General features: G+C 34.8%; 1 protein-coding gene across 3 annotated transcripts; it reads left to right on the top strand.

The window, feature by feature from the left end:
• The first annotated feature begins 5,269 nt into the window (after window positions 1–5,269).
• LOC142608769 (uncharacterized) lies at window positions 5,270–22,167 on the top strand. Of its 3 annotated transcripts, XM_075780457.1 has the most exons (16): window positions 5,270–5,461; window positions 6,834–6,941; window positions 8,038–8,586; window positions 8,655–8,931; window positions 10,701–10,999; window positions 12,429–12,611; window positions 12,844–13,596; window positions 13,721–13,812; window positions 13,916–13,975; window positions 14,061–14,149; window positions 15,088–15,669; window positions 16,066–16,140; window positions 18,144–18,214; window positions 18,314–18,371; window positions 20,603–20,858; window positions 21,078–22,167. In XM_075780457.1, the coding sequence occupies exons 3-16, from the start codon at window positions 8,171–8,173 to the stop codon at window positions 21,797–21,799; spliced, it is 3,933 nt and encodes a 1,310-aa protein (XP_075636572.1). In that variant the 5' UTR covers window positions 5,270–5,461; window positions 6,834–6,941; window positions 8,038–8,170; the 3' UTR covers window positions 21,800–22,167. The 3 variants fall into 3 exon arrangements, with proteins under 3 accessions (XP_075636572.1, XP_075636567.1, XP_075636577.1); XM_075780452.1 differs by lacking the exon at window positions 6,834–6,941; XM_075780462.1 differs by lacking the exon at window positions 6,834–6,941 and having other exon boundaries at window positions 5,271–5,461; window positions 10,713–10,999.
• The last annotated feature ends 14 nt before the right edge of the window (window positions 22,168–22,181 follow it).

Raw genomic sequence — 22,181 nt, 5'->3', positions numbered from 1 at the left:
ACTTCAAACTCTTGTACTATAATGATTCTTGTTATTTACATATAACATATTTATTCTTGAATAATACTTAAATTAATCAACTATTAAATACTTATGTAATTAGAAAAAGACAAGGATTAATTAATTGTAAGTATCATCAAGACACGGATATTGTTGTTATTATTATCTTATGGCAAGGGCAGAGCCTGGACAATCAGGGGGGGGGGGGGGCATTACCCCCTGGCTCCACCTAAACCCCCATTTTTTATAGTGTATACATATGACGATCATATATTTTGAACTTTATGTGGTTCAAGTTGAATTTTTGGAGAAAGAAATCTAAGATCATGTTATTTTTAAATTATGTTCCAAAGTGATTAATACATATACATACATTTTCGTATTAATACAAATACACACGCACTCACGTGAGCGCACTCATGTGCGCACACACACACAAAAAATAAGAGTGGAACATAAGAAATAAACGTTTTAACTTTTAATTGAAGAGAAAAAATATTACCTTTCAAAAGTGTTAAGAACTCTCTTTTTTTATGTTATGAATTTTTTTGCATAAGAAAATGAGTAAGTAATAAAATTTGGAAACAATAATATAACAAAATCCATAATTTTATATCAATTTAAAATTAAACTCTAAAGTTCATGCACATTATTTGCTAATAGGCCTGTCCACAGGATGGGCTGGGTCAGTTTTGGACCCAACTCAGACTTGACCCATTGGTGTCAAGTGGGGGGCGGAGGAACCCAAAACCGATTGTCGACATTAATTGGTCGAGTCAGTTTCAGGTGAGGATAAGCGTCAGTCAATTTGGTTGGTCGTCGGAATCTGAAAAACGTCGCTAGAATTTGCATTTTTTCATAGAAATCTATTTTTTTCTCTAAAAATTGATGGGATTTGGCCAGATTCAAATCCCATTGATCTCGGTCGAGATCTTGCTAGATCGGGTCAAGATCTCACTGGATCTGACTTGATTTTGCCAAATTTGGTTGTTTTTTTTATATAGCTTCGGTTCGGTTCAGGTGCTTTGGTTTTGGAGAAGCAAACCTACCCTTCTACCCGTCGGCGTCAGTTCTTGGAATCAGAAACCCGCCACCGACCAACTGGAGCTTCGGTTCAAGCTGAAATTGGCTCGACGTTGAGCAGGTTGGTCGGTTTTTCAAGCCATGGTTGGGTCTGGACACCCTTATTTGCTAACATAAAGTACATGCACAAATGGTTACTATTTGATTTTAAACTATAATGATTTAATCATAAATGTAATAATTTAATCATTTTATGAGTAACAAGACCAACATAAATTGTACTTGAAATTTTACTAATTAATAAAAGTCATTACAGGAGAATTATAAGTGGAATTGGGTGCATAAATGGTTACTGTATGGGGTAGAAATTTGAGGCCCAATTAATGATTAGGCTTGGATCAAGGACACTACAATTAATTTGTAGATATGGGTTTTTAGACCAACATTACACTCCTAAATGAAAGATTATGTGAAAAAAATAAAGTAAAGGTAGAAAGATTGGGTTTAACCAGGTTTATTAAGGGTAAGAAGTTAAATTTATCTTTCCACGGAATGGTCGAGGAGCCTTTTACACTTGATGGATTACAAAGGTAATTATTTTCTTTCTAGAATTGAGGATCTGATCCTTGTTCACTAGGGATCCTCTTTTAGGATACTTATCCCATCCTCCATTTTGAGGCCATGCTAGGTAGATTACAGGTTGTGTTAACACTGTTCAGGTGTTATTCACCCATTAATGTGGCTGGTATGGTTGGTGCAATGTATTCAATGCAGAGTTGATGAATGCTTCTTTAGGAAGCTTCCCTTCCTCCTTATCCATATTGGTCCCTCAGCACCCACATTCCAGACTCGTGTGGTCTTCATCTCACATTTCTTGCATGGTGCTTATTTGAGAGTCGTCCTCGAGCTATCCAACTCTTCGGCAAAAAAGCCCTTTTCTGGGTCATTTAGGTCTACTTGGATCAAGCTAATTATCACTTGGGCCTTCATACTCCTCATACCGGGCTCAATAACACTAGTACTCTATGCCTTCCACAGTTATTATTTGGTTTTAAATTGTAATAATTATATCATTTTATAAGTAACAAAACTGACATAAGCTACACTTGAGATTTTTACCTAATTAGAGCATTCGCATATTGTATTTTCAAACTATTCTATTTTACTATCTCAAAAGTTACTTTATCTATTATACAATATCATTTTACAACACACTCAACATCCCAACTTTTATATTCATTAAAATAATATATCTACACAATAAAATATATAACCCAAAACAATATCTCTCCTCTCTCTCTAATTTCTGCCTCTCTTCCTCCCCCTCTCTCTCTCACCATCGTGAACAATCCCAAAGCCTAACACAAAGACCATCCAAACCAAACCACCTCACCATCTGCTAATCATCAACAACACAACCTGCCACCATTGGAATCAACAACACAACCTACCATCGCTGACAATAACAACACCACTGCTGCACCACTTGCCACCCCAGTAAAATCACAGCAAATCCTTACCAAAATCACCCAAATCAACCCCGCAAATCACAAAAAATCTAAAACTCAAACCCAAACAAAACCCAAAAACCAAACCCCACACCACCACCACTATAGCAACCACCGCCATAAATGAGTCTTTGTGCAAGGAATTGCTTCAAAGTTCAAAGCATGAGAAAGACAAGCTTTAAGAGCTCCATGAGGCCAGACGCTATTCATTCCTTTGACCCAAACCCACCATGCCGCCACCACTCACTGACCCAAAACCCACTCCCACACAAATCAAAATCCCACTACCCACTGCCATCGAATACTCACTTCCATTACCACCACCATGCCACATCACACATCACCCCATAACCTAGATCAACCTACATCATAAAATATTACAAACCCAGATCAACCAATAAACCCACACCATAAACTTAGATCAACCCCACCATCACAGACCACCCCAAAACCACCGACCCAGACCCATTTCGCCACCACTGCCACACAACCCACACTGCCACCACACAAGTTAGACGATGTTGTATTGGAGGACCCACGCCAAAACTCCTATGCCCACGCCTACCTTTGTCGCTACCACCACCACACGGGGTTTGGGTTTGGGTTTGAGAAAAGGAGGGTTTTGGGTTTAAGGAGAGGAGAGAGCAATTGCAGAACAAACACAAGAGAGAGAAGAGAAGAAAGACAAAGAGAAATGAAAAAGAGAGAGAACAAGAGAGAGAAAATAAAATATAATTTAAACTTGTAGAAGCTTGCTACAATACTGTCATATAAGTAAGACGATACTATAGCACTGTTGTAAAATTTTTACAAGTATAAGGCCGGGTAATGGGTATGTTTTGTGCTTTGATGCTAAAATCTCCCTATATATCATTTGCAATATCGGATGTGAATGCTTAATATAAGTTATTGCACGAGAATTATAAGTGGAATTTTGAATATGAAATAATTACAACATGATTTTTATTAATATATAAAAATCCTAACAAATAAATAAAATATAATAAATATGCTATTTTTTAATGGATTTTCTAACATAAAATACTGCTTTGTATTGGCATAAGCATCATTTTATTATTATGATTGTTCTTAAGTATTATATAGATGTGTATGCGTTGTGTCCGTGCGTTATGTACTTGTTTCTATATATGTCTGCAAATGTATGGAGACACGTATATTAACTATAAATTTTGCTCTTTGAAGTCAAATCTTGACTTCGCCACTAATTATTATTATTATTATTATTATTAGCCCTTTCTTTTTTGTCAAGAGGAATTAGGGACATAATTTTTGTCACAACTATGATGTCTAGTGTTGTTGGTGAAGAAAAAGTGATTAGTTTATATAAAAATGATTGTTCACTACTCATAATTGATCACTTGTGGGTTCAAGTTAGCTTAATTGGTAAAACCTTTGATGATTGAATAAGAGATTTGAGATTCAATCCCTGCTTACATAAAAAATCGATTGGTGTCTTAATTTAATAATAAAAAGTTATTATCGAACGCAATAAATTAAAACTTTCTCTCAAAAAAAAAAATGATCATTTTAACAAGCTGTGACAACAAATATAGCAAGTGACATAATCCTAAAAGTACTGTTTTTTTAATGTGTTACTTTGCATGTTAGTTGTTACGATTTTACAAGTAAGGACCATGTGTTTAAAAGTCAACCAACTAGGTCTAATGAGTTAGAAGTTTTTTCACGTTATTTATCATTGGCATTGTTGTACCGTTATTCTTATTTTTTATCATCATGCAAAGGAACAAACATTTTAAACTCCCATTTCCACGAGTATTGCCTTGTATATAGACTTATTTGGAAATCAAAAAGTTCATGACTACCATCAAAACCAGTTTTTGTTGTCTATTGCACAAAACCACGTGACCTCTATCACTATTACTCATAATCAAACCACCACTTTTGATTCTTTTACTCCATGAAAATTTAAGGTTTTTTTTTAATAGTTGACAATATTAAGTCATATCAATTATAAATTTGTAAGAGGGTATATTTAGATGTATATCATATGTTTAAAATAAATTTATATATATTTATATATACTCATTTAGTAATCGCAGTATCATATAGTGAACTGTATTTTTTTTTTCTTTTTAGAAGGAAATTGAACTATACCTTTTAAATATGAAAACCAATGCATTTAGTCATTGCTAAACAAAATTTTCAAGTACTTATCACAACAATATAATGTACACATACCTCATTACAATATAATAATTATCAAGAAAACAAAATATGTTAGAAGAAATATTTCTGAACTAAAATCAAGAAGTTAAAATTCTAAATAGAGATATTCACAAAAATTATAAATCTCGGGAATTTATCAAAAACCAACAAAAATGTCGGGAATACTAAATTTCTACCCTAATGAATAGTTGAAAACATCCTTAATTAATGTGAATTTTTTAAAGGAATTTAATTAACATCAATAATTGCTCATATTGTTACAAATCGAACAATCATTTCACTCTTTTTTGTTTTGTTTTGTTTTAATCAAACCGAGTAATACCAGACAATCATTTCTCTTACTACATACAACCTTAAAAAATACAAAAAAAAAAAAAAAAATATTGATTTGGTAGTATAAACTTGAAGCTGGATTTCATTTAAGCCGGCTCAACACTTTTAGCGTTATTCCCAAAATACCCCTACTTAAAAAGTAGCTAAAAAATCCGAAAGAAAACAAAACATGGGCAAAAACGGCAATTCGGACACAGCCCAAATTCATTGCCGATCAAAACACAGGGTGCTTCGTCCTCCATGGCTTGTTTGTACGAACCTTCGATTTCGAACTCCAACTCATAAAACAAACCTCAAAAATACCAAATTCAAAACCTAAATTAACTCTTAAATTTTCCCTAAATCTCTCAATCGTAGCGAGCACCTACACTGATACCACAATTCAAAAGGTATACAATTTTCTTTTTTTTATTTTTATTTTTATTTTTAATTTATTTTTTAAAAAATCTATGCTGATTTAATTTCTAGGGTTTTATTTTTTGTGGTTTGCTCTAAGTTTTTATTTATTTTTTTTATTTTTGGGTAATTGAAGATGGATTTTGGTTTCCTTTTCTGGGTTTTTGCTTGTGATTCAACTTCTAGGGTTTCCTTTTTTGTTTGCGATTTTTCTCTTAGGTTATGTTTGATGAACTGAGATTGAGACACAAATCGAATAATTAAGAAGAAACAGTAATTTTAAGCTTATAGTAGCCAAATTTATGTGTCAGTATATTTAATTTGTGTGTGTGTGTTTTTTTATTTATTTTAATTATTTTTAATTAGAATGATATAATAGAGGAAAATTTATGTTGTGTCATTGGTGGAAAATTTAATGGTGAATAATTTAACTGAGAAAGTGAACTTCAGAGAAATAACAGACAAAATAAAAGAGTGGGTTTTTTTTTTTTAGAAATATTATTTTTATACAGAGGAATGTAATTTGAAAAAATTGTTACCCCTACTGGCTGGTATTTACAGAAAGTTATTCAAGTGATTTTGGAAAGTTGCTTTTGGAATTAATGTTTCAATGGTGGTAATTTTGGACATGGATCGTCTTCATTTCAAGTGAAATGGAGAGTCCATTTTTTGTTCACACACACACACACATATTTATTTATAATTTGTTTCTTTCTAATTGGGTCTAACAGTGTGCATGCTGTTACGTCATTTAAAAGGTGATGACGTTTAAATGAGGTGGTCTAGATATACGTTTAGATTTGTAATATTTAATTTGAAACCGTGAAGTAGATCCATACGAACGAAAGGATCTTAATCCAATAATTTTTACCTTAAATTAAAAGAGTATGACCAGCTATGTCAGTCGTGACAGTTTTACCATGTAAGTTTATTTCATGTGCAAGTAAAATTTCAGCCATTGTTTGGGTGCGGGCAATATCATATATGTCCCTTTTAAAAATTTTATTTTTATTTATTTATTATATAAACTTAGTTTACTAACTACTCTATTTAAGAAAGCCATTTTGCTTTTCTGCCCATTTTAGGATAAAGTGTAATTTTGACAAATCTAAAAGTTTATCTGATGTCACGTCATGTAAAATCTCAATCGACCATCTAAAGGATAATATCTGATGTTAAATGATGTTGCATTATTTACACCTTTAGTATTGTGACAGCTAAGTCTTCATCATAAAATGGAATCCATTAATTTCACAAGTAAATGGGGGAGGATCCTTATTCCTGAGTATTAGCAAAGTTGGATTTTTTTGTGACTGATATTAATCAAATGCACAATTGTTTGTTATTCTTGCTCTCTCTATGCAGTCCTTACTCGGGAGGGGGCATGGGTTGTAAATTGGCAATCTTAATTATTATAAAACAGTTCAAGGTTGGAGTCCAGGTTGTTGATTCACTTTGTTGTTAATGCAGCATGTAAGTCCTTGTGTCTGAACTTGATTATGTATTATGTTGCATATAAAAATGGATTATATTATTCTTAATTGAAATTTATAATTATGACAACCCATTGCATTAATGATTGAACACTTCTCTGCGTGTAATTTTAGCAGGGGCTAGTTGCTTAAGTTTTCAAGGAAGATTGTAATTCATGTCACTTTTTTCTTGTTCCTCACTGAGGATAAGGAAATATTAGGACATTTATACTTAGTTTTTGACCAGTAGCTTGTTAATTTTTTTTTTCTCCTAAAGATATGTTGGCTTACTTTGATTGGCAAAATCTTCAAACAAGCTTGCAAAGACTATGAAATCACTGGAGCATAAACATTCTGATCCTAATTGATAATTTTGGGAGATACTTAGATCATGAGGCTTTGCAATTCATGGATACTAGTTAGTCAGAACAATGGAGAGATGCAATTAAATTTCCTTGACCAAGGAAATGACATGCTTAAAGAAAAAAACGTACAGAAAAGAGTGTAATCCCAAGTGATAGCATAATTGACTGGGGACCACGCCTCATGAAGCGGAGGTCATTAGTTCAAATCTCCCCTTTCTCCTCTCCTTGGGACTAAATCTTACTTACCAAAAAGCATAGAGTGCGTTGAGATGAACAGGTGGCAGTACAAGAAAATATAGAAGAAATGAATTTGTAGAAGCTAGAGGTAACACCAACTGAAACAAATTAATAAATAGCAGTTTCGTTTTGTGGGGGCTTCATCCATCCACTTTATTGACAAAGTTGTTCATCTGTACAAAAAAATAATCTTTTCTCTATGGAGGATGTTATAGTACCTTCTGTTTTGGATCTCAAAAGTGTGAAAATGGGTGAATATTATAGATTTTAGAGTTCTATAGTTCATGCATATTGGTTTATTTTATTGTATGTATCCACAAAGAGATGCACACATGTGCATGCTCAAACATGTTTTGTCACGAACTATTAGTGATTCATCTGGACCTTCAATCTACTTTTAATTTCAAGTTATATATGTGTTACAAGCATTAAGGAACATAAGATGTGAAGCCTCTACATATGTTATGTAATTTGCATATGGTTTCTCCATTGCAGGAGAACTGTCTGGATCAGCTGGTCATTGTTAGTAGCATAAATTCAGCCTTTATGTGCTATATTATCTCAAATTTGTCATGCACCACTGTGTTTTCTGGGTTTGTGACACAGTGGATGTGTGGAAATTAATGCAATGGCAACATCTAGCAAGTTTGATTTGCCTTCTAGTAGCCCGGATAGACCATTATACACCAGTGGGCAGCGTGGATCCCACATAGCTGCTCAATTGGATAGATCGGGCAGCTTTCGTGAGAACATGGAGAATCCAATTCTGTCATCTCTTCCAAACATGTCTAGAAGCAGTTCCACAGTGACACAAGGAGACGTGCTGAGCTTCTTCCAATGCATGCGTTTTGATCCGAAGACAGTGGTTGCAGATTATAAGTCTATGCGCCAAGTGGAGTTTAAACGACATGTTAGTGTTGCACTTGGCATTTCACCAGATGATTCTCCATCTGCTTATTCGAAAGGCAAGCTGCTGCCATCCCCATTAGCAGACGAAATCAAACGAGCAAAGACTGGTCTTCGTGAATGCTCTGTCAAGGCGAGGTAGTTTTTATATACTTTGCATTTTAGATCGGAGTTGTAACTAGTTATAACATTGTAATATTTAACAGGGAACGTATGAAAATTTTCAATGAAGCCTTATCTGTATTTAACAAATTTTTCCCAAGCATACCATCAAAGAAGAGATCCCGATCAGATGGTTTCTCTAATGACCGGTCTAGTGTGTTATCAAATGATCGGTCCGTCTTGGGGACAAATGTAGGTAAGATTGGAATTCAGAGTCATGCCATCGCCAGTGGTTTTGAACTTGAGCAGCAAAAACCTGAAGAAAGGACTAAAAATGCTGTCCCAAACAAGCGCACTCGAACTTCTTTGCTGGATGTGAGGGTATGTTAATTTGGATGAATATCTCATTTAATTAACTTGCAACAATTATTATAATTATCATATTGGTTTTTGGATTATTTTTGGGTAAAACTTAGACACAATACCTTAGGTGTAGTACATTAGGTTTCCCAATTAAATTTAAACACATAGATGAGTTGAATTTAATTGTCCTTGGAAAAGATGACACTATTTTTTTTTATGGGTCAACGCAATCATGTGTTTGAATTAAATTGGGGAATCTAATGTACCACACTTATGGAACTGCACCTAAGTTTTTCCTTATTATGTTTTGATTTCTGTTTGTTGCTGCCTTTTGACGATCACCATATGACGTTACAGTTCTTGTGGATAGCATGATTTTTTAAGTTTTTTCATAATTTTTAGTATCTTACAATACTCGATACGTATCGTATTGAGTGAAAAAGTACTGTATCGTTTCGTTGATAAGTATTGAACATGCTCATGAATTGTACAATACATCGTATGAATTGTGTCATATTGTAAAATCGCACAATACAGTTTTCTGTTAAAATTTATGCTTTAATTCAAGTTAACAAGTTAGAATTGTTTTTAACATAAAATTATTGGGCTATTTGATTGAGCGTAATAAAAATTTGGACTAGTCACTTGACACTTCACTTTCATATTTGCATTTCTGTTCCATGAATAAGGTATTAAATGAAAATATAATTAGTTTTTATTTTTGTTATATCTTATGTTTGTTATAAGTTTTGAAGGAGTGGAATAGTCTTACTTTTGAAGATAGGGAGAGCTCCTTGGATCATTTGAAGGATTTGTTTGCTCTTACTCTTTTTGATTGGTCTCGGATTTGGGGTTCCCCAGATTGTTCTTCTATTTTAAAGTTCTAAGTTTCTCTTAGATTTTCATTTTTGAGTTGTCTGTTAAGAAGCTAGAATGCCTTGATATAAAAATAATAATTAAAACAAAAGAAAATGAAAAAATAGTAAATGTTGATGATAAGGAAGAAAATGTCAATGAAGAAATAATTTTGCAAAATGATGATACCATTGAATTAGATGGAATTGATTGGGAAAGATGACGAATATGATGAGAAAAAAATTATTATTTTAGCTCATATGTTATATATTACAAATCAATTTGAACATGGATGTTATAAACACATTTTAATTTGATTTGTTTAGTTAGTTTTGATAAATATTATTACATAATTAATAATTAAATTAGTCATTAGTTGAAAATATATTCAAAATTTATAATGAATATACGTTATATATATATATATATATATATATATATTTATTTATACTTTTTTTAGGTGTTTGTGTATCTTACGATACATGATATGATACATGAAAAAAATAAAATAAAACTGATTCATAATATGATTCACATTTTGACAACTGTGTTTATGTATATATACATTACTGACATATAATGTGAAAGCTCTCTTTCAGTTAAATTTTCCCATTACAGTTATTACATAGTTTGAACCTTTTTTTTTTTCTTCTCTAGATTGTGTGAGATGATATGGTATTTATTGTTGTTTATATTATTCATTTCAGTTCTAGCAGGTAACTTATTTACTTTGTAGTTTCTTACATTATATGTATGTGTTTGTGCACCTGTTCAGGTTATTGTTCTTATATTATATTATGCATTTGGTGGCATGCTGGATTTTCTTGCTCTATATGTTTTTATTTGGTCTACCTAAAGTTTTGCGTGACATGCCCATTGCCTGAGTTATTATTCCTCTAAGAGGTGTCTGACATAGACTCTGATAAATCTAGATGGATGTGCAGAGTAATGCCATTGTCAGGCCATCTGGGGCTATAGATAGGGACAGAGAAATGCTAAGGCTTGCAACTAGTGGTGCAGTTCAGGCTGAGGATCGATCATTAAATATTGGTGTTGATGGTTGGGAAAAGACAAAAATGAAGAAGAAGCGTTCTGGTATTAAGCCAGATGTTTCTCCAAGTACAACGTCAACTAAACCAATTGATGGTTACCGGGAACCTAAACAGGGAATACAGCAAAGACCTGTTGCTGATGCCCGGTCGAGGTTGAGTAATGAATCCCATGGTTTCAGGTTTGACTTCTTACTAGTATTCATACATCTCATAGTGACTATTCTAATAATTACATCTATTAAGAGTACCCGCTTGGCAATGCAGGTTCTTTTAGTTGCCATTTTGTTGTATTTTTTATTTATTTATTTTTTCCCTGAGAGAAATTTGGTAACAAGTAGCACTTTGTAGGATACAGGTGTCCTCTGTAATCATTAAGAGCCTTTACTGAATAGCATAAAAACTAAAGAATGCTGTTCATGGCCGATAAACTTGTGTCCATATGTTGAAGCCTCCACTTAAAAAATATTGTGGGGGGTAGATATGATTGTTGATAAAGATGATGTTCCTTATACTGTAATTGCATTGTTTCTCTCTTCTATTATCTTTTTTTTTTTTTCCTTTCTGTATATTCCTCAATAAATAGTACATACTCTTATTCTTCTTAGGAGATATAAACTTTTAAAAGGGGTAAAGTTTCTGCTTTATGCATCTGAGGTTTTTACACCATGTAGGTTTAGTTGGATGTTATTCTTAATTTTTATGGTTTAACAGATAGGTTTACTGCCAACATTGAGAGTAGTAAGGAAGTACAAATTAGCATCTTGTTAAAGTAGTAATGAATTAGCTAGGCAAGAGGGCAAGTAAAGACACGCATAAATGGTAAATATTTTTTTTTTGGGTTTCATTCTTTTTTATTCAAAGTCATTTATTATTTTTTCTGTGTCATCATTCAATGCTGTATTATCCTTATATAGGCTACACTCAAGGTAAAAAGTTAAGGAAAACACCTCAATGCGTGATATTAATGGTTAGTACACCTTTGGTTTCACCTCATTGCATGAGGCACGCAACTATTGCCTTATGGATGCATATTTGGTTTATAGGACTCAAAGTTTAATGAAGTACAGGAAAATATATTTGCAATTTTGAACTTACAATATTCATTTTTATATTTCAAAATATCCAGAAACTGACACTTTGTCTATTATATCATATTCACATACTGTTTAAAAGGTGAAAGCACTTGATGTTAAGGATACAAATCTCTGTTTAGATATTGTGTATTTTCTTTTTTGGCCTAGCAATGCTGATTGGTTAACTTTCTGCAAGTTTTAATTAGAATCAAGCCCATAATTTGAATTGTGAAGAATGAAAGAGTACTTTTCTTGAGCATTTAGCCTTGTAGTATAGAGGGGTAAAGGCTACCCTATCACAAAGAATTAAGTAAGTGTAGGGGAAACTTAGATGTAAGGGCATCTGTTTCAAGTGACATTTCTTTGAACATTTAAGTCTCTTTTTTGGGGGGGAGGAATTGACTGTCATTTTATGAAACAAACTTTAATTAATTTTAATTTTAATAATTATCATTTATAACTCTTTTTTTTTGGTAAGTTTTATCATTAATAATTCTTTATTTGAGAGGTAATATTGAAATGTGTCTTTATATAGGCCAGGAGTCCCTAATGGAGTTGTTGGAGTTGGAAAATCAGATGGTAACTCTCAACAGACTGGCTTTGGCATGCGTTCATCTGTCCCTAGGACTGATGCCGACAATAGTCCCCTGATCAATGATAGGAGAGATCGTCCTATTGGTTCAGATAAGGAAAGGGTGAACATTAGAGCTATTAATAAGTATGTATAGCATCCTTATTTTCTTGAGTTTTTGTCACTTTGTCTTCTTGACCATATTATAATTGCAATTGTTTCTTATGAAAATAATTTTCTTCTTTGGAGGCTTCTGTTCCATTCTTTTCAGTTGGAGGAGCCTTTAGTTTGATATTGAAAGCCCCATTTTTTTTTGACTCTTTCGTTTTTTGTTTTCTTAATAATAATTTTCATTTTCTTTGCATTGTGCAATGCTCAGGACAATTCGTGATGATTTTAATTCAGCTAGTCCTACTTCGAATGCGAAAATGAATGCATCTGTTCGGGCTCCAAGATCAGGTTCTGGTGTTGCACCAAAGTTGTCCCCTGTTGTCCAGAGAGCGAATGTTCCTAATGACTGGGAACTATCTAATTGCACAAACAAGCCCCCTGCTGCTGTTGGATCCAATAATCGCAAACGAATGGCCTCAACACAGTCTTCATCCCCACCTGTAGCCCATTGGGCTGGTCAGAGGCCACAGAAGATCTCCCGTACTGCAAGAAGAAAAAATCTTGTTCCTATAGTTTCGAGTAATGATGAAACTCCTGCTCTGGATACTGGATCTGATGTTGTTGGTAATGACATTGGGTTGGGATTTGCTAGACGCATGCCTGGCAGTTCTCCTCAACAAGTGAAATTAAAAGGTGAAACCTTGTCTTCAGCCGCCTTATCTGAAAGTGAGGAGTCAGGGGCTGTGGAAACTAAATCCAGGGATAAGTGCAAAAAGTCTGATGAGATAGATGAGAAGGTTGGGCAGAATGTACAAAAGGCGTCTGCTTTGGTCCTGCCGTCAAGAAAGAACAAGCCAATTACTGGGGAAGAAATTGGAGATAGTGTTCGAAGACAAGGGAGAACTGGGCGTGGTTTTACTTCCACAAGATCTCTCATGCCAATGACAGTTGAGAAGCCTGGTAATGTTGGAACAGCAAAACAGCTTAGGAGTGCCAGGCTTGGTCTTGATAAGACTGAAAGGTTAGACATTTTCATCGAATATCTTTTATTCTGGTTGTCTAATAAATTTCTCCCAAATTTGTTGTCTAACAATATTGGGCCACTTGGATTGATGTCTAATAGTTTTATGAAATCTTTCATTCAGCAAGGCAGGTCGTCCACCAACTAGAAAACTTTCTGACCGTAAGCCGTATGCTCGTCAAAAGCATACAGCGATCAATGCAGCAGATTTTCTCGGTAGTTGAACTACAACTGTTTTAGAGAACATTTATAAACCCTTAAGTTTCTGTGGTTATTTATTTATTTTCCTCTTAATCACTTTTGGTTTTATTTTATTTAGTTGGGTCAGATGACGGGCATGAGGAGCTATTGGCTGCGGCAACTGCTGTCATTAATCCTGGTATTGTTCTCACTGAAAATTTTGCATTCATCTTGTTGCCAAAATACTTGTAGTTGTGGGTTAATTGATTTGATTGTCGCTGCAGCTCGTGCCTTTTCTAGCCCCTTTTGGAAGCAGATGGAGTCACTTTTTGGATTTATATCTGATGCTGACATTGCTTTCTTAAAGCAACAAGTAATGGCCCACCCTTTTTATTGCTAATTTTATATCAGATATATAATCATATCTTGTGGACTTTGTTTTCACTGTGTTAAAAAAAAGTGGTATAGGTAAAGTTGGCAGCATAATTGCATTTCATATAACAAGTTATCTCTTTGACTTGGTGGAAACTTATCAGGTTTTAGTGTTCGTTTCTATGATTTATTGGATCAGAAATCCATTTGTTGTTTTAATTAATTAACAAGCAACCTGATATTTACCCTAAAATCAGACAAAAAGAATTCTTTACATTGTAGTTGCTTTGGCAGATTTACTTGCTCTATTCAGATTTGTGGATGCAGTCTTTGTTAATCATAGGATATTCAAATGACATAAAGAAAAATGGTTACGTGCATATAAGTGATTTTGTTTTTGCCAATTTGGAGTTCTTCATGTTTTTCTATCTTGTATTTTACTGTTTTTGTCCTTTTATCTTCTCCCTTCCCCATCTTCTTTATTTATTATTATTTTTTTTTATAGTTTACTATTTATTCTTTTGTTTATTTGTTTTATTATATGAAGTTGTATCACTGCACTAAGGTTGTATTATTAAGTCCGTGAGTATCAACTCTTAGAGCCTTGAACCTAATATTGAGAATTGAAACACATTTTTTTTTTTTTTAAACTTTTTATAATGAATTTGAAGCTTACTAGCTACATGTTTAAGTACTGTTTTTTTAAGCCAGTGTCATATTTCTTGGTCACTTAAAGTTTTTTTAAAAAGTTTTTTCATGTAGTTTGGAGTATAATGTTTTAAAATTTTTGTGGTTTCTGAATAGTGCAAATTAAGGTATGGTCTTCATCTGTCTATCTATATATAGTTTGGAGTGTCGTAGTTTTCTTAGTTAAAATCCTTTCATATTTAAGAGCAATTATAATATATATATATATATTTTTTTCGTTTAATTTGTCAGGGAAAGCTTGATTACTTGGTTCCTACATCAAGCCCAGTTCATTCTAATGTTAATGGCTGCAGTACTGTTCCTAAAGGATTTGGGTTTATTGAACATGAGAGAGAGATGGAGCCTGCTACTGAAGCAAGAAGCATCGAACTTCTTGCAGAACAGTTAGTACCAGGTACAGGGGATCATAGTGTGATTCCTTTATGTCAGAGACTCATAGCAGCTCTCATTTCTGAGGAGGATTGTATTAATGGAATTGAAGACCTAAAATTTAGTGCGTATGAGATGGATGGAGATTTGGAATCAAATAGTTTGAACCACCAGTCATTAATTAACTTTCAGTTTGCTGGGCCTACTGCCTTTAACGGCTATAGGATAACTGGAAAGATGGAGCACGATGAACCCGAAAGTGATATGGTGGGCTTCCTGAACACGGGGATGAACTCAAACTTTGGTCATTCTCCAAATGGTTTACATTCAGATCAAACATTGATGCCTAGCTTGGGCTGTTCAGAATATCAGTATGATAATATGCATATAAATGACAAACTTCTTCTGGAGATTCAAAGTCTTGGTATTTTTCCAGAACCTGTGGTAAGTTCACTTCTACCAGCACTCTAGTACTAATTTTACATTCTCTTTTGTTCCATTAGATGGTGGGTATTTTTTATTTATTAAATATGATCTCAGAAATTATTTTGACAGTTATTGGCTGCTTATATATATATATCAAATGTTTGATTTCTGTATCATTATGAAAAAGCTGTCCCCTTAAGCTTCTACTCTTGTTCTGATATGTCCCCTTGAAGCTTCTGCTCTCTGTCTGATTTTTTGTGTTGTTTGGGGGGGTGTGATGGTGTAGGGGGCCTAGGGGCTATGGGGTTTTCTTTTTTCCTAGTTATGCTGGAATGCTTTATATCATGCTCTTTTACCTTTGTTATTGAGGTGTTTTAACTGTAGTATGTTGATTGCATGTTCTTTGTTATTCAGCCTGACATGGCACAGATTGAGGATGAAGGAATCAGTGACGAAATCAGTAGATTAGAAGAGAAGTCCCAAGGACAGGTATTTGGTACCTTTTTTATTTTTTTAGGTAAATTTTATCAAGTATTCGAAACAGTCAGGCTCCCCTTTTACACAGGTAGTGTACTAGGGATACCACAATATTTATCGGAAATCACATAGATTAGAAGTTCATCCAAGGGGGAAAATGATTGACCACTGAATGCAGCCTTCACCATACATAGGTGGTACAAAAAACTATTTTAGCTCCAAAAATGAATGTTTTACCCCTTCAAAAGTAGGCTGGTTTCTTCCTGCCAAATAGTCCACATAGCACATAAGGGAATGACCATCCCATATATCCACAAAACAATGTTGACCATAACTCCCTTTCTGGCAAGCCTGAAAATCCACTACCCTCCTGAGCAAATCCCATTGTATACCAAACATACAAAACCAAAGAGAGTAAATTGTGCGCAAGCACAATGAAGAAGGAAATGGTCTGTAGTCTCCCCACTGTTCTTGCACGTGCAACATCACTTGACAGTTCAAATATGAGGCCTCTGAAGATTATTTATAGAATTTTCCCCCTAGCTGCTGTCCAAGTGGAAAAAATTACTTTTAGTAGGAACCTTGACCTTCCAAATACTTTTCCACAAAATGTTTTGTGAACTACCAGGAGTAATAGCCTGATAATATGACCTGACTGCAAAAACACCACTCCTAATGGATCCAGCACATCTGGTCTTCCCTATCCCTAGTAAACTTGGCGGACTTGAGAAGAGCCAAAAATGATTGTAGAATCCCCAACTTCTAATCATGAACAACCCAGATAAACAAAACATCCCAATGCACAACACCATTAGTCCAATTCATATGGTCTGTTACAGAAGCCTCTTCATTCTGAGTTATTCGACGTGCCGGAAAGGCCTCCTTAAGAATGACATCCCCACACCATAAGTCTAGCCACTACTGACCTCAATCCCAATAAAAGCAGTGAATTTCCCCCACCCATTTCGAATATGTTTCCAAAAGAGACCTTTAAGACCCCTGAAGTCCACCCTCCCAATATATTGCCAAATCTTGTAGCCACCATGGTTTTCCATAATGTATCAATATCCATAGCCTGTAGGATACCCACCGCAACTTTTTTCCCAGAAAAGCACTGTTAAATCACATGAGGCTTCGGATTCCCAGTCCACTGTATTGAATTGGCTTATAGATTGTCGTCCAATTCACTTAGGAAAACTTAACCTCATCTCCTAAGGAAATAAGTGGGTAAGTTGTTGGAGAGTTTACCCTTAAGTGAAATGAAGTTGGAAAATAAAGCTTCTTCCTACCATCCAACTTCCTTTCCATCTTTTCCAGAATTGGGTCCCATATTGCTTTGAACTTATAACTAGTCCCCAATGGTAGTCCCAATTATTTCATAGGTAGAGTCAATATCTTACAACCAAGAATCTCAGCCAAGACTGATATTGTTGGAACTTCTCCAGTGGGAACAATTTTGGATTTGCTTAAATTAATTTTTAACCCAAAGAGAGTTTTAAAACACTACAGAACTCCAAATAGCCAATCTCTTCTAGATCATTCCCACACCGAATCACCATGTCATCTGCAAGCAAGAGAAGTGAAATCATCAGAGGCTCACTTTCCCTTCCTCCCCCTGAATAAACCGCCCTTCTACAGCTTTTGAGAGTATTGTACTCAACACCTCCATCACTAGAACAAATAAAAGTGGTGATAGTGGGTCACTCTCCTTATTTGAACCATCACAAAAGCCTTTATGCTCGCCCTTCTTTATTGTGTTCATTTACAACCTCCTGTCCGCTCATGGTTAGTATGGATTAGCCTATGTAGTGGATATATGTCCATGCCTAATTTAGTTGAAAAAAAATTCAAGTAAATGTATTTATAATGGGAAAAAAAATGGAGTTGGAAATGGAAAATGAATATTCATTTCGCATGTATCATGGCATTATTTATAGTTGAACTTTCCATCTTACAATGAGCTAGATTCTTTTTATAAGATTCTCATCATATGAATGTGTTTGCTGATGCGCTAGTTTTCCAAGAAGAAAGACTTGCTAGATAGACTGTTGAAGTCTTCCTCAGCCATGAAAGATCTTCAAGAAAAGTAAGATTTAATGCTTTATTTTCTGAAAATCTTCCATGCTATGTTTAACCTAAGCTTTTGTTCATCATGGTGCAAACAAAACATTCTATTCTTGTGTAGGGAGTTTGAACAACGTGCCCTTGACAGACTTGTGAGAATGGCCTATGAGAAGTATATGGTAATCTTCTTAATGTTCAGTATTCTGTATTCCCCTCTTTTGTCTTTAATTTGGAATTAGCTCCCATGTTCCTTGTTTGAAAATATTTATATGACTTTGGTAGGGCATAACCAAGAGCTAAAATGACACAGTGAAAAAGGAAAAAGGAAAAAAGATGGACAAAAAAAAATAAAAAAATAAAACTGTAGCAAAATTGATATTAGCAGCCCCTAAAACTTCTTGTAACTACTCCAGTGAGGGCCAGGAAGCAGAGTAGGTGTAATGCTGGACCATACAGAACAAAGAAGAGGAAAATAGGAGATAGTAATGGTTTGAGCACCTCAATTCTTCAGGTCCATGTTTGTTAAGTACATAACATCAACAACTGGAAGGGTTTCCTAAAATTATCGACTAAGGATGATCTTATCAGTTTCCATTTAGTGTTTCTTTAGAGGGATAATATTGTTGATTACCTCTCCTCAAACACCCCCCCCCCCCCCAAAAAAAAAAAAACCTCCTTGCTCTCTTTAAGTTGAAAATCTCTACTGTTAAGAGAGAGAGATAGAGAGAGAAGGGGGGGGGGGGGGGTGCATCAATTAAATAATAAAAAAAGGATTGGGAAAGTGAAAAATGCAGTATATTCTAGGTCTCAAGGAACCCTTAAAGCTTAAATCTTGCTTCAAGTTTGATTGTCATTATAGACAACTATTATTGAAAACCATGTCCAGTGAAATGGGTCAAAACCTTATGGTTTTTGTCCAAGTTGTTACCTGTTTCTATTGTTGCTCATAAGTGGATTTAAATCTATTAATGAGGAATCTTGGGCCAGTGTACAAGTGTTAAGCAACAGGATTTTCTTTTTCTTTGTTATTCTTGATAAGATATGGAGCTAAGACCTATGGCCATGTTGCCCCATCCTTAAGGGTGTGTTTAGAAGAGAAAAGTGGAGAGATAGCATTTTAAGTGGTTGTTTAGTTGGGAGGGGGGGAGGGAAAATAAGTGGTGGGGCCGGGGTGTTTTCTCCCCGGGCCTACCAAAAATTTTTCTCCCCAAAATGGGGAGAAAAGCTCAATTTGGGCTGACCAAAATGCCCATGTGCACAGTGGACATGGGCGTTGTTCTTGCCAAAATTTTTTTTGGGGCTGCGTTCTTGCCTTTTTTTTTTTTTTTTCTTTTTCTTCTTCTTATTCTTCTGGGCATGTTCTTGCCATTTGCTTTTTTTTTCTTCTGTTTTCTCTACTATTTTTTTTTTTTTTGGCTTTTCTTGGCTGCTCAGTAATTTTTTTTTCTTTTTTGTGCTCATCTTGCTTTGGCTTGTGCTATTTAATAAATAAATAAAAATTGAAGTGTCCATACACAATTTTTTAAATAAAAAATTTGTTACTTTTTTGTTTTATTTAATGGGGGACATAATTGTAAATTTATACTAACTTCATTTTCCATTCTCTCATTTTTCTTCTCAACCAAACAAATAAGTTTTCCATCTCGCAATTTTTTCATTCTCTCAACCAAACACAAATGAGAGAAAACTAAATTTCTTCTATCCTCCTACTTTTCCACTCCTCCAACCAACGGACCCTAAAAGTCCTAGTTACAAGGCCTACTGGATCATGGTGTATTGCTGGAAGTCTTGTTATGGTTAGACTTTGCTTAGACTCAATTAAGGAGTGGTACTTGTAAGTTGTAACAAATTTATGAGAAAACTGCATACGTCAACCAACTTGTGAAAAAAAATTGGCAGTTAAGGTCTGTAAACACATGGTTCTATGGAGGATTTCTTCTTTTGTTTCTCTTTAGATATTCTGTCTGTGGGATAAATTAAAAAAAAAATCTAAAATATTGCAAATTATAGGAATTGCTGTTAGTTCCAAAGTTGTTATATCAAATGGAGAGTGTCCCTAAGTTTGCACCAACAGCTTTTGATCCAAAAATTCTGACCATGGTGGATGACTATTTAAGTGTGCTCCCTGTCTGCATTGATCTCGGTGTGTGTGAATTCATCTTGATTTTCATTATATGTTTTTCCTGCAATTTCTTTACTGTTTGATTTCATGAGTTCTTTCTTTTCTTTCGTTTTTCAATTTAACATTATTCTGATTGAGGGCATCTAGATTGTCTTGGGAAATTGTTTTTGCCTCATCTGATTATCATGTCTGAGGCTATCACATGGTGAAATGCTGCTGGAATTCTATTTCTGAAAGTTTATTTGCATATGTGGTGGATTGGAATTTAATACAGTTGTTTTTTTATAGACATGTTGGGGTCCTCATGGCACTGGTGGGAAGAGTTCCAGTAACAAAGTGGCCAAGCATGCTGCATTGGCATTTGTTAAACGGACATTAGAACGATGTCATCAATTTGAAGATACAGGAAAGAGTTGCTTCAGCGAGCCCTTATTTAAGGATATGTTTCTTTCTAGGTCCTCCAATGTTAATGGTGCACGTCCAGCTGATTCTACCACAGAGGGTGAATCAACCAAACCATATGCCTCCATCCGTTCTATGGAAGGTAGGTTTTCTGGTATTTTCTCTGTTGCCTTATGGGAAAAATAATTGTGATCTGCTTAATGCTCCCTATATCTTTGAACATTTATTTTTTGCATCCAGTATGATCCCTTGGGAAAAGTTCTTTGTGGGGATTTGCAGCCTTCTGATTTATTCCGTCTTTTTTGTTGTGTTAGTGTGATGTGATTCAGTTGTGGACTGTTATCTTTTGTTTCTTTTGCAGGTTCCTTGAGTTCACAGAAAAGCCCTTCACAATTTAGTCAAAATGCTGACAACCACGATATTAACTCCTTGGATGTGCTTCCACCTGTGAATCACTTATCCGAACAAACTACTAGTAGAGAAGATACATGGTCAAATAGGGTGAAGAAGAGGGAATTATTGCTCGATGATGTCGGTGGTACTATAGGTACTTCAAGTTCCCCATCAGGCATTGGTAGTTCTCTATCAAGTAGTGCCAAAGGAAAGAGAAGTGAGAGGGACAGGGATGGAAAGGGACACAGCAGAGAGATCATATCTAGAAATGGGAATACTAAAATAGGTCGTCCAGCTTTAGCCAATGTTAAGCTGGAAAGGAAATCTAAAACAAAGCCTAAGAAAACAACTCAGCTATCTGCGTCTGTAAATGGTCTTGTTGGCAAGATGTCAGATCAACCTAAACCAGTGTTGCCTTCAGTATCAAAGTCAAATGAACTTACTAAGAGTGGCAATGTCAAGGCAAAAGATGAGTTTGGCTTGGATGTATTGGATGACTCTGAGTCTCTTGATTTATCCAATCTACAGTTACCGGGAATGGATGTATTAGGCGTGCCTGATGATCTCGATGATCAGGAGCAGGATCTGGGTTCATGGCTGAACATTGATGAAGATGGTTTGCAAGATGATGACTTCATGGGCCTTGAAATTCCAATGGATGACCTTTCAGATTTAAATATGATAGTTTGAAGTTGCTTTCTTTGTATAGTCTTGTTCATTATACCATTGACAAACAAAACAAAGTTGCTGTTGTCAAGAAATGACCCGTTACAGGGATGGTCATTCGGCTGTCCGGTTCACAATTAGGTTATATAAATTCTTTTGTAGACTCCTGCACAAGTTGATTTTCGAGTGAACCTTTCGGATGTTTTGGATTTTGCTCCTGTATTAAGTTGGTGACTTCGACTGTAAATTTTTGTTCAAGGTACAAGTTAGTATGTCCTAGAAATTATATCTTAGCAAACACTGTATCTGGCTGTAGCTGTCACAAAGGAGAGAACAACGCCTCTTGTACATACATTTTATATTTCTAATAAAATCAGCTTTTTATTCTATTATCTGCTGGCTGGCT

The sequence above is a fragment of the Castanea sativa genome, chromosome 1 (assembly GCF_040712315.1).
Source record: "Castanea sativa cultivar Marrone di Chiusa Pesio chromosome 1, ASM4071231v1".
Classification (NCBI taxonomy): domain Eukaryota; kingdom Viridiplantae; phylum Streptophyta; class Magnoliopsida; order Fagales; family Fagaceae; genus Castanea; species Castanea sativa.
Note: the sequence above shows the minus strand (reverse complement) of the source record. Positions and strands in the feature narration are given on the sequence as shown.